Source organism: Bidens hawaiensis, unplaced genomic scaffold (assembly GCF_021521415.1).
Source record: "Bidens hawaiensis isolate Kalapana, Puna unplaced genomic scaffold, B.hawaiensis_p1.1 tig00026265_1, whole genome shotgun sequence".
Taxonomy (NCBI): Eukaryota; Viridiplantae; Streptophyta; class Magnoliopsida; order Asterales; family Asteraceae; genus Bidens; species Bidens hawaiensis.
In genome coordinates this window covers 113,282-126,715 of record NW_027494233.1, presented here as the reverse complement: position 1 = coordinate 126,715, position 13,434 = coordinate 113,282, and the positions used below count along the sequence as shown (strand labels likewise).

Here is a 13,434-nt window from a genome sequence, read left to right as displayed (position 1 = left end):
AAATTTTAAGAAAACCATCAAAATCACATCTCCAATCCATTCCCTATTATATGGATGAGTTATATGGCAACTAAAGTAAATCCCTAAATATAGGGACTCATTTTTGATCCATACCATATAATATATCACATATCTCCCAATCACCATTTACTATATAATAAGACAAAAGAGAAAAAAATAATAAAGAATTAATTTACGGATATGAATAAGGAATAGAATGTGAAAGAATTTTGAAAAATGATAGATAAATTTATGGAATGATGTTTTTTAGCTAAATTATAAGGAAAATATATGGAATAGGATGTGAATGCTCTTATCCAGGTAAAATATATAGGATTGGAACAAAAATAAAACTTTAGTGACCTGATTTGAACAAAATATTTTATGAGTGAAACAATTTCAAAACTTTGTTACTATTTTATAGATTAATCCTTTTAAAAATAAAGTTAAAAAGTACAATATTTTTTTGTATAATATTTCTTACAAAACCAAATTTACAATAAATTTTACACAAGTTTTTTTTATAAGAAATATTACGACAATGGTGACTATCTTCGGTTTTGGGCAGCGCCTCCTAGCATCTAAGCTTCACTTTTTCGTGTGTATTATCATTTGTTTCTGGTTGATAAGACTTTTTTTTTGAAACTAAAACTTCATTACTAACAAAGGCAAGGCCTCAAACCGAGGACCGCCAAAAACACCTTACAAACAATACAAGGGGTATTTCACCCAAACGTTCAAATCCGTTTTTTTACATCTAGTTCTATGATTAAACCAAAAACATGTCAAAGCCTTCACCAAAGCCACAATATCTATCACTCTCGGCTTTGCCCCATTAAAAATTTTCTTGTTGCGCTCCGTCCAAATAGCCCAACACGTCACCATAAAAATGCCTCTAACCACCTTCTTCTCCCACTTGGAACTAAAAGCGATATCCTTCAACTGGAATAAATCAGCGATAGATAGAAATTCATACCTGGAAATCCTACACCACGACCAAATGCTACTCCAAACTCCGAAAACAAAACCACATTCCAAGAATAAATGCTTCGCCGATTCATCCACAACCTCACACAATGGACATAAAGTGCACGATAAGCTAATATGTCTTCTACTCAGCGCCAAACGGGTCGGAAGACGATCAATACCCAATCTCCATACAAATAGATTAACTTTAATTGGGATCCAAGTATACTAGATCATGACTGCCCCGTGCTGACTCGAACCATCATTACGCAGCCAACATTTCACCGTCGCCACAGAAAACAGCCCTTGTTTATCCAGGGTCCAGACCCACTTATCTTTAGCCTCAGAAAAACGCACATGTGATAGCAAAAATCTCGCATCCTGGGCTTCAGAAATCGCGGACACAGAATTAGTCTCCATGACCCATGAATCATCAATCGAAACTTTATCACCCTCCACCTTAAACCGGTCTCGAACAGACCCAAATTTATTTGTATCCGAACCATACAGGGCTGCAACGGTCCTGCAAAACACCGGTCCCTATCCAAGCGTCTTTCCAAAACCTCAAAGACTCCCCATTACCAATAATGCCCCTGAAGCAAGACATGAGGCTAACCCCATCTTTGACCACCCCTTCCAAGTGCCGGACCAGATTCTTCCAGCAGCCCGGTATATTGCGTTTCAAAGGCAAGAATAACCACCTATTCCTACCCCCATGAATGCTAATAATGGAATTCCTCCACAGCCCTTCAATATCGGTTTTAAATCTATACGCCCATTTAGCTAACAAAGCCGTATTTACAACCGATAAACTAGTAACCCCCAGCCCTCCCTCCTTTTTCGGCTTAGTGACAACCTCCCAAGCCACCCAGTGCATCCCTCTCCCCTCCTTACAACCACACCAAAGAAATCTCCTCATCATTTTTTCAATTTCATCAACCACCTTAACCGGAGCCTTGAATATCGAAAAATAGTACACCGGGAGACTAGCTAACACCGATTTTAATAAAGTAAGCCGCCCCCCCATAGACAATAACTTCGACTTCCAAGAGCTCAAACGATTTCGAATAGTATCCAAAACCAGGTCCCAATTACAAACCCGATTCATGTTAGCACCCACCTTAATGCCTAAATAAACAAAAGGCAAATTCCCAACCTTGCACCCCAACAAGCTCGCCATGGAGCTCACCTCCGAATCCCTCACCCCTAAACCGAAAAGAACCGACTTATGAATATTTATTTGAAGACCATAACACAAGTAAAAAATCCGAAGCAACCGGTTAGTAACATTAATGTTTCTATCATTCCATTTACCCAATATCAAAGCATCATCCGCATATAACATATGGGTAAGAACCGGACCATCATTAGGAAGCTTCAAACCTTCCAAGACACCCAACTCGCTTGCTTTATCCACCATACATGCCAAAGCTTCCATAAGAATGAGAAATAGGAACGGTGAGAGAGGATCTCCTTGTCTAAGCCCCTTTTGACATTGGAACTCATACATTGGAGACCCATTCACCAAAATTGAAGACCGAGCCGAGCTAATAATACCTTTTACCCATATACACCATTTGGGAGGAAAACCCATTTGGGATAAAATAGATAAAAGAAACTTCCAACTAACGTTATCGTAAGCCTTCTCGAAGTCAATCTTCAAAATAAAAACTTGCTTCCTCTGTTTCACAACCCAATTCAACCCAACTTTTTATTTATCAAAAATATTAATTTTCCTCTCTCTTCCATCTATACAACCCAACCAAACTCAAATTTGTACAACCCAACCAACAATTTTTTTTTGAAAAATATATATTATGTTGCCTTTTATTATGTCAAAAAATAATAGGAAAATGAAAATAATAATATTTTTTTTAAAAGATAAAAATAACTCTATATGTTTTTAGATCATCTAAATATAATGTTTTAGTTATGATATTTTAATTTAATTATGTGTTAATTTTGATATTGTAATTTGATTAAGATATTTAACCTAATTATATGTTTTAAATATAATATGTGAAAGAGATGGCATGGAACTACTTTGTAAGCGTTAAGGGTTCGTACAAACAGTGACCTGAAAATGTCGGTTGTCACACCTAGCTAAGTCGAATGGTCAAGGGCCTTATTACACATTTGATACACAATCTAATCAAATTAATGTATGAATAAAGGCAAAAAGCAAAATGAGGCAAAAAAAAAGTTTTAAGGTTGATTTGAATTTGGTTTTTCAATTTTTAACACAAACTGAGCCGAAATAATTTTGAATTTGGGTTGTTTAGACATCTGCAGTCTGGATCAATTCGGTCGTGCAATAAACTATGGAAAGTAGTATAGGGTTTTATTGGAAGGGGATTGACGCATAATCATTTCATCTCAAACGCTCGAAACTTGGAAGGAACTTTTATTATGATTTCTTTCTTATTGTGAGTAAATATTTTAAAAAATGGTTAGACCCGTTGTCTTTATTTTCTAGTTATATCAAACTATTAATACATCGTGAAGATAACATGTTACATATAAACCATATTATTTGTTGTTTGAATCAGGGATGATGAGCAAATTTGGTACTGGTATCGGAACCGGTAAACCGGTACCGATTTGGTACCGTCAGTATTTTGAGTTTCGGTATCGGTACCGATATTTCCCGATATTTATACCTTCAATACCGGGTACCGGTATAAAAAAATTACGATTTTCGAGACCTGGACAGGTTGGTACCGATCTCATCCCTAGTTTGATTTATTAAATATCAAGTTATCAACAACTAAATGTATTTGATAAAAAATATGATAAATGTAATTTAAAAAAATGAGAGAAGAGTAGGATGTTACAAAAGTGTTATTGCTTGTGTTGGTATAAAAGATGTTACAAAAACCAAATTTACAAATTTACAATTACAATTATACACAATCATCTACAGTTACATACGGTAGTAGACACTGAGAAGTCTAAAGCCCTAAACCTCTCTTCATTTCATTCAAATACTCACATTCACCATTCTCGTCAAGCAAAGCAATGTTCTCTCCAGGCACCAAAAAATCCACCAGAAAGCTTCCAACGCATTCTCCAGCCGGCAACGGTTCTCCGGCGACTCCTCTCACCGAGTTTAGAAAGCCGGCGCCGGAGAATCTAGTTCCGGACAGACCTAATACCGGCACACCTGCTCCCTGGGCTCCACGCTTATCTGTGCGTGCTCGGTAAGTTGATTACGTAATATCATTTCCATTATTCTTATTATTATTATTATTATTATTATTATAAGTTGTTAAATGTAGACCAGATCGACATGTAATTGCACGAAATGAGCATTTGTGTTAGGTTTTCGATTAAGTTAGATTGCCGGTTTTATGAAACCCTAGGGTTTGCACATGGAATGCAATTTTTTATGTGAATAAGGCGTGGTAGATGATGATTTAATATTAATATTAATATTGGAGAGGTTTAGGTTTAATTTATTTAGGTCAAGTTGAGATGCTTATTACAGGACAGAAGAATAATGCTATTTGTTGTCTGTGCGTGCTCGGTAAGTTACGGCTCTCAGTTGATTACATAATATCATTTCAATTGTTATCAGTAATTCTGTACTTTCTGTAAGTTGTTAAATGTAGACCAGATCTACATGTAGTGACGCGAAATGAACATTTACGTTAGGTTTCCAATCAAATTAGATTATCGGATTTTGACCGTGTACTGATTTAGTATATAAACCCTAGGTATGCACATGGAATGCAATTTTGATGTGAATATGGCATAGTAAATGATGCTGATATTAACATTTGGGAGATTTAGGTTTAGCATAAAGTGCAATTATCTAGGGATTTAAAGTTCAAGTACCTGTTAGAGTTTTTGTCTACGTGTTGTTTTAACATAATTGTTCTGAGCATGTAGTTAAGTTACAGCATGTGTTTATGTTTATATCCATTTTGTGTTTAGTTCTCGTTAGTTTTGGATTTTCTGCTCTGCGTGGAAGTACTACTTTGTGTTTTGGACATATCTTTTATGATTATTGAAGTATTTCATGATACTATAGCTTATTTATGCTCTTTGGAGATTGCATAGTTCTATTTATTTACTTTTAAATATTTTATGTTATGTTTAGATGAAGTTTAATAATAAGTTTATCTAGGGTTTAAAGTGCAAGTACTTGTCAGAATGTTTGTCTAGTTATTATTTAAACATAAGTGTTATGCGTATGTAGTTAATTTACAGAATGTGATTATGTTGATGTCCTTTCTGTGTGTTTAATTCCTGTTAGTTTTGGATTTTTGTGATCTACATGTAGTTACTAGTCTTTGCTCTGGACATATCTTATATGCTGTTTCTGTTACGTGAAGTATTTTATGATATCATAGCATAGTTATGCTCTTTCGAGGTTACATAGTTGTATTTTTTTATTTTTTTTCGTTGTGTAGACGAAGTTCAATATTAAGTTTATTGGAACAATTGCAGTGTCTTGTGTAGAAAGGCTTGCACTAGTTTCAGAAACTTTTAGTTTTTGGTTAGAATTAGAGTCATTAGACATGGTGTCTGTTAGGGTGGATGCATACGAGTTCAGTATCTAGCCATATGAAATGAGAAATTGGCTGAATGTTCTAAACTTCTAGAAACATTTTGTCTATTATGCAAAATGATCATCTTAATTTAAACATTTCTGATGAAGCAATAGGTGTTTTACTGACTTCAACGTGGACTGGTTTTTACATCACGTAGATTTCATATGTAGGGAATGACACACATGTTATTTTGATGGATGCTCTTGAAGCTGGTATGCATTTTTTAACCTTTTGTTTTTATTTTTTAGAATCCCAACCTTGAAGAAAATTGACAAAGCGGATGATGTAGACCCTATTCAACCTGTATATGTTGGAGAAGTCCCACAAGTAGTTCGTGATGAGCAAGCTAGCATGTTGCAAAGACATCTTTCTGGTTCGTACTTAGCACACATGATTTCAGTTTCTTGAAATACTGTCAACTTGTTTCTTGTGATATCATGCTGACCTCATTACTACAGGTGACACAAGCATATCTGGTGGGATGGAGAAGGGGACCTCACTGGCATGGATTATATGCGGAAGCAAACTTTTCATCTGGAACTACCTATCACCAGCAGCTTCTAGAAAATGTACCGTTCTTAAACTTCCTTCCAACATACTTGAAGATGGAGATATTAACAAAACTAGTTCTTGGTTACTTTGTGTTCTTGATTGGGACAACAATACATCGGGTACAAGCAAGAGTCATCAACAAAGAACTTCTGTTGGTGTTCTCTTATGCAATAAGAAAACCCGAGCCCTTGTATACTGGCCTGATATATATTCTTCCATGTCTTCATTCACTTTCATTGATCAGTCAGATTCTATAACCACCTTAAACAAGCAACAACGGGTTTCTTATAACTCTTTGATTGCTTCTGCCATTCCTGATAAGAAGTATTCCTGCATTGCTCTTGCATGTAGTTTCAATGGCCAGATATATAAATTCATTTGCTCGCCTACTGGCATTCAATGTCAAGAGACCGTAAATGTATCTACTCAAGGAAGTCAACTTTCTAACTCTAAAGGGTACTTAAGGTCAATAGTTTGGCATGCACCGTATAATTCTGTGAAAGAATCAAAAAGACGGTTTTTGTTGTTGACTGATCATGAAATTCAGTGTTACTCTGTTGACTATTATTTAGATACTAGTATTTCAATGATTTGGTCTCATGAAATAGTAGGGAATGATGGTGATGTTGGTATACAGAAGGGTCTAGCTGGAGAAAAGAAAATATGGCCACTTGATATGCAAATGGATAGTAACAGAAAAGTAATAACTGTTCTTGTTGCCACTTTTTGCAAAGATAGGGCTACTAGTTCAAGCTACATAGAATATTCTCTTCTAACAATGCAATACAAATCTGGGATTGACATGTCATCAGAATCTAGTTACCGTTCACATGATAAAATCTTGGAGAAACCATCTCCAATCGAAGTAATAATCCCAAAAGCTAGAGTTGAAGATGAAGACTTTTTATTCTCGATGAGGTTAAAAGTAGGTGGAAAACCTTCTGGATCTTCAATTGTACTTTCTGGTGATGGAACTGCAATGGTTACACATTACTGGAGAAACACAAGTCGGCTTTATAAGTTTGACTTGCCTTATGACGCTGGGAAAGTTCTAGATGCTTCTGTTATTCCTTCTGAGGATGGAGAAGATGGCGCGTGGGCGGTTCTAACCGAGAAAGCTGGAGTGTGGGCCATACCTGAGAAGGCGGTTTTGCTTGGCAGTGTTGAACCGCCAGAAAGAAGTTTGTCACGGAAAGGAAGCTCTAAAGAAGAATCCACAAATGTTTCTTTTGTTACAAACGTTGCTCCAAGAAGGGCTAGTTCAGAAGCATGGGATTCAGGTAATAGACAAAGAACTGCTTTTACTGGTATTGCACATCGGACCGCACAAGATGAAGAATCTGAAGCTTTACTGTCTCAGTTTTTTCATGAGTATTTACAATCTGGTGATGTTAGTGGTACACTGAATAAACTTCAGAATTCAGGGGCGTTTGAAAGAGATGGAGAGACAAATGTGTTTGCTAGGGTTAGCAAATCGATTGTTGACACGCTAGCTAAACATTGGACGACTACGAGGGGTGCAGAGATTTTGGCTTTATCTGTTGTGTCTACACAGATTTTAGATAAACAACAGAAACATAAAAAGTTTTTACAGTTTCTTGCTCTGTCTAAATGCCATGAAGAATTGTCTGCTCGACAGAGTATGATTACTGATCTTTTTTATTTTTATTTTATCTGCATTCTACTTATGTGCAAGCTGTTACATCTTATTACTTATTAGTACTTTATATGATTTTAGAAAGAACTAAATTAGTCTTCCTTTTTAACTGTGTTTTTTTTGCTAGTGAGTGGGTTACTGGGTTAAGAAGTACATTTATCACTATTTTTCTGTTTTCATATGTGAATTATGCCACAAAATGTCTTTGAAACTAAAATGACTATTTTTGGTGGATAGTTTAAAGTTCAGGGATTCACCTTTAAATATTTGCTTTCATGTTACTCTGTTTGATAGTTTGTTAGACATGCTAATACCTACCATACACATTAAAATTAGCTCAAATAACCAATTTTTCGTAATTACTTTAGTCTATTTGGATAAAAAGATAATGCTTTACGGTTCTAAATGGGCACCACGTAAATCAATGCATGAAGTGATGTTGTCTCTTACATGATACACATAAAAGTTATAAACATTTTGTTAGTATAAAAATCTTTAGTATGTATTTCAAGCACAGAATCATATTATAGGCTTTACAATTAAATAACTATAATGTATTACAACTAAATCACAACTATAATGTACAAAGTTGTTCGTAAATCATTTTTAATTTTTTTTTTACTTTTGTGGTTTAATATTATTTTGTTTGTTATTTCTAATATATTGGTTATTTGTGAAATTTGAAAGTTTGAAAACTAAATGAGTCCACTTAGTCCCAGCCTGAACCATTTTTACCAATTATCCATTTGATCAGTTTTGAAATTGACTTTTTTGACCCATTATGAAACTTGACCCATCCTTTTCCTCTGGCTTTTTTGATTACTATCTATGAGCATTCACCGATTTAGATTTTTGTGTATATTCTTATTATCAGTAGGTTTTTACTTTTTTTTATCAGGAAAATCCTTGCAGATTATAATGGAGCATGGTGAAAAGCTTGCTGCCATGATTCAACTCAGGGAGCTTCAAAACCTTATTAGACAGCAGACCTCAACTGGTGCTGCCTTTAACAACTCCATCTCACAAAACGACCTTTCGGGTTCTATTTGGGACCTTATTCAGTTAGTTGGTGAAAAAGCCCGCCAAAATACAGTTTTCTTAATGGACAGAGATAATGCAGAAGTGTTCTACAGTAAAGTTTCTGAACTTGAAGAAGTATTTCATTGCTTGGAGAGAAAGTTAACTCTCATAATTAGTGAAGAGATGCCATTAAAGTTTCAGATCCAAAGAGCATGTGAGTTGTCAAGCATGTGTGTGACAATATTAAATACATTAATGAACTATAAGGATGAGAATCACATGTGGTACCCCTCACCTGAAGGATTAACACCATGGTATTGTCAGACTGTGGTAAGAAGTGGGATGTGGACTCTTGCATCTTTCATGCTTCATTTGTTAACTGAAATGGATCATCTTGATGCATCTTCAAAACTAGAGTTTCATTCTCAGTTAGAAGTTTTGGTTAAAGTTTTACTTGAAGCATACTCAGATGCGGTTAGAGCTAAAGTTGAACGCGAAGAAGAGCACAGTGGTTTGTTAGAAGAATATTGGAATAGGAGAGATACACTTTTAGATTCACTTTATAAGCAAGTGAAGAGTGTTAACGAGGTAATTTTTTTTTAAGATTTATATTATTGACAATCTGAAGATTAAATAATTGAAGCTTGACTGTCACTTTTACTTTAACCTGTAAACAAACCGAACGTTTAGTGAATAGTCCGTGAACCATTTGGTGAAAGTTTGTTTATTGTTTATATTTGTTCATTTGGTTAAACGGACGAACATGAACACATGTCACGTTCTTCATTTATGTACATGAACGTTTGTTTGTTCAATTTTTTTATGTTCATTCCTTTACCTGTGGTGCATTTATGCTTGTTAAAATATTTATTTAAAACATTTTGGCTCATGCTCGTTACAACTTAGTTTAGTTTTATTATCTTTTTAGGCCCAACAGTTCGACTCATTGTGTTTTACATTACTTTTAAGTGTTTTTAGCTCGGTTATGTTGGTTCATTCATGTTCAGTTATGTTTGTCTGTTTATGTTCGTGAACCATTTGTTTATACTGTTAACAACTGAACATGTTTATTTTCTTAACGAACAAGTAAACCTTGTTTGTTTAATTGCTTGTGTTTGATCGTTTGTTTGGTTAAAGTTAATGAACGCACATGCTTTGTTTGTGTTTGTTTGGTTCATTTACAAGCCTTCGTTTACTGATACTAATGGTATTTTCAGGCTTCAAGTGAAGTAGCGAAAGAGCATAACAAAGATATAGTTCAAAAACTTTCATCTAATTTGCTGGCTATTGCAAAACGACACGAAGGATACCAAACTCTTTGGAATTTGTGCTTTGATCATAATGATTTGGAACTACTCAGAAGCCTAATGGTATTGATGCAAACAATTTATTCATGAATTTTGCTATTATTATTGTTATTATTATAACTAAATATTTATTCATGCAGCATGACAGCATGGGTCCAAAAGGAGGATTTAGCAACTTTGTGTTTAGACAAATGTACAACAACAAACAAAACTCTAAACTTATGAGACTCGGGGAGGAGTTTCCAGAAGAGCTGGCTATATTCTTAAAGGACCATCCGGATCTCCTCTGGCTTCATGAAATATTTCTACATCAGTCTTCATTGGCTTCTGAAACACTTCACGGTTTGGCACTTTCTGATGGTGACAGTTTGATCTCTGAAGTTGTGGACCCCACCTCTTACGAGGCTAAATTTGAACCAACATTAGCTGATAGAAGACGGCTTTTAAACCTCTCAAAGATTGCTGCTGTTGCAGGTTTGAATTGTGCAATTGTAACCTAAATAACACTGCCATGTTTGCTTTTACCATACATGATTCTTTTTCTTTTTGGTGTTTGTAGGAAAAGGTGCTGATTGTGATACAAAATTGAAGCGTATTGAAGCTGACTTAAGAATTCTGAAGTTGCAGGTTTGCTACTTCAGTACTTGCATTGACATTTATGCCAAACTTATTACTTTGATATATACCCTTGCAAACTTGAAAATTTTCATATTTATCCAATCAAAATTAAATACCATATATACCCAAATTAATGAACTTTTACTTAATGACCGTTGTACTCTTTTTCATTATATTTGTTTAAATTCTATTTTTGTTTGGACTTCTATTGACATCGATGGTAAAAGCAACTGAATTGAACTGTGATCTCTTCTCTTTTGTTTTCTCGATGGCAGATAATCGAACAATCATACCTGCATGTTCGAAATATATAATAAAATAGGTATAACTACATGATAGTTGAACGATAAGCAATCTTACTTGAACCAGTTAGTTGCATAACAAAAACTTTAAGATAAAATTGGGTCAAAAAAGTTGATCTAAAAATGGGTAAGTAAAAAAGAATTGAAGATGAAGATGGGGATATATAAATTTTAAAGTTTAGAAAAATAATGGTAAATGGTCATTTTTTAATTTGTTTTAAATTAGTATGGTATTTTTGATATTTAACTGCTTTGTAAGGGCATATATGATATTTTTTGTTTTGCATTGGCATACCGCATGCACGATATGTTCCACGTTTCTAGGGGTATATATTCGCTCCTAATATTTATAAACTTGTTACTTTACAGCAAGAGATTTTGAAACTGATTCCTGAAGATGAAGAGACCCACGAGCTAGCACAGAAGCTTCTTCCACCAGCTGACCTGATTCAACTATGTTTCAGTAGTCAAAATAAACAACTGGCTCTGTATGCATTTGATGTGCTTGCATGGACCAGTCTCTCGTTCCTGAGGTGCAACACAAGTCTTCTAGAAGAATGCTGGAAGAATGCGGCTAATCAAGATGACTGGGAAGCTATAAGCCAGACATCCGTGGCTAAGGGTTTGAGTGATGAGGAAACCTTGGAGGTTATTAAAGAAACGGCTCTGTTTCAAGCTTCATGCAGGTGCTATGGACCTGAAGCTGAGACTTACGAAGGTGGGTTTGAACAGGTGCTTCCGTTGAGGCAGGAAAGTTTGGAGAGTTCAACGGGCGGGTCTTCGGTGGAAGGGATTCTGATGCAGCATAGAAGTTTTCCTGATGCTGATAAGTTGATGGTGACTGCGATCATGTTAGGAAGTGTTGCAACTGATGCCACGTTGGATGATGGCCCTGCACCGATGGAGTGATTGGGTGACTGTTTAGCAGCCTGTTGGGATTTTTGTAATGATGGTGGTGATGACTTGTAATATCTGATTGATGAATCAGCTTTTGGTCCCTAATGTCTTGATGGGTTTTGTGACTTTGTTGATTTACAAGATGTATTGTATTAGAACAAGTTATCGTTGCACAAAAGTATCTACAACGCTTTGAAAATTTAACTCGTTTGGATCAAGTTGAATTAGTTTCATACCGGTTCTGGTGTGGTTAAAGCTGGATAACACGACCCGGCTCTGAACTTAGACCTTTAATATCTAAATAAATACAAACTAAAACGATGTGGATTTCTAAGTTTGAAAAGGCTGAATCAGTATATGGGCTGTCCTTGTTCTGGCTGTTGAAAATTCTAAAACAAGTCGCCAATTACGGTTTCAGAATCCGGAAAACCGAAAAGGCCAGGTTGGGTGAACTGGCCAGATCAACTGGCTGATGGTTTAAAGGTCAGTTTTTACTGTTTGAAGTTTGAAGCTACTTTTTTTATATTATATTTTTTCAAATTTTATAGTGTACGATTGAAGTTATACACATACGTTTTTTTTAACGTCCAATAAACATAGAATGTCTAGGTACCCCGTACAGGATGACTCAATGGCAAAAGACTACCGTTGGTTGGCCCAACCCAGCCATATAGAGCCTTTAAGCGCCTCTTAAGTTATCTTCAATTCCGGGAAAAACCCACCCGCTCGAAGGCGACTGTTGGTAAAACCCGGGCATCCTCATGTTTGACGGTTTTCATGACTGTTCTTAGGTTTTAAACTGAACCGTCAGCCCGCAACACCTTTATATGGTACCACCTTATTATGTTTCAATCAGGCAATGAGACTTATTTTCTTTTGTTTTAACTTTCATTGGTCTTCACCAGTTGTAACATTCAATTTTTCCTACACGTTGATCATTGTTTTGTAGAATTGTAAGTTTTCTATGGGTCTTAATAAATGTATTATTGCATCTCATGAGAAAATTTAAACAGCAAAATATATACACCAAGAAACAAGCTAGACCTTAAAGGCTCTTAGCATGATATGGTATCAACTATCAATGTTTCTTGAAGGTTCCAATCAGTGTAGACTTTGAAGTATATTTAAAGGTTGTGTGAGTTAATAGTTATAAAAACATCATAACAAGTTAATATTATTTTCTTAATTATACATTTTATGTAAATTAGTATTGGAATGTGATTCTTATACATCATCCATAGGCTGACTGTACATGCATATACGGCTCGCATGACTGTATGGAGGGAAAAAAAACAAGTTTTTACAGCCTATACGGCCGTATAGACATTTAATTGCCTGTATATCACCTGGTACACCATAAAAACCTCTATACGGGCCGTTTAGGGCTATACGGCCGTAGAAAACTTATTTTTATGTATGGAGACCGAATGTTTATCCAGTATGTTGTTTTGGTCAAATGTTTTGTTGTTTGCTTAATCATTGATTGATTATTGTGTATGGATTATTATAAGGTGTAACATAATATAATCTTAAACGGAGGTTCTCGGGGTACAACTACA

At 35.3% G+C, this 13,434-nt stretch overlaps 1 protein-coding gene across 3 annotated transcripts; it reads left to right on the top strand.

Annotated features, from left to right (window-relative positions):
• Window positions 1-3,887: 3,887 nt before the first annotated feature.
• LOC143573266 (nuclear pore complex protein NUP133-like) lies at window positions 3,888-12,073 on the top strand. 3 transcript variants are annotated; one of them, XM_077058193.1, is made up of 8 exons: window positions 3,888-4,166; window positions 5,771-5,895; window positions 5,981-7,714; window positions 8,630-9,339; window positions 9,969-10,121; window positions 10,199-10,532; window positions 10,618-10,685; window positions 11,348-12,073. In XM_077058193.1, the coding sequence occupies exons 1-8, from the start codon at window positions 3,985-3,987 to the stop codon at window positions 11,885-11,887; spliced, it is 3,846 nt and encodes a 1,281-aa protein (XP_076914308.1). In that variant the 5' UTR covers window positions 3,888-3,984; the 3' UTR covers window positions 11,888-12,073. The 3 variants fall into 3 exon arrangements, with proteins under 3 accessions (XP_076914308.1, XP_076914310.1, XP_076914309.1); XM_077058195.1 differs by lacking the exon at window positions 3,888-4,166 and adding an exon at window positions 4,481-4,492; XM_077058194.1 differs by lacking the exon at window positions 3,888-4,166 and adding an exon at window positions 4,533-5,109 and having other exon boundaries at window positions 5,152-5,895.
• Window positions 12,074-13,434: the final 1,361 nt, after the last annotated feature.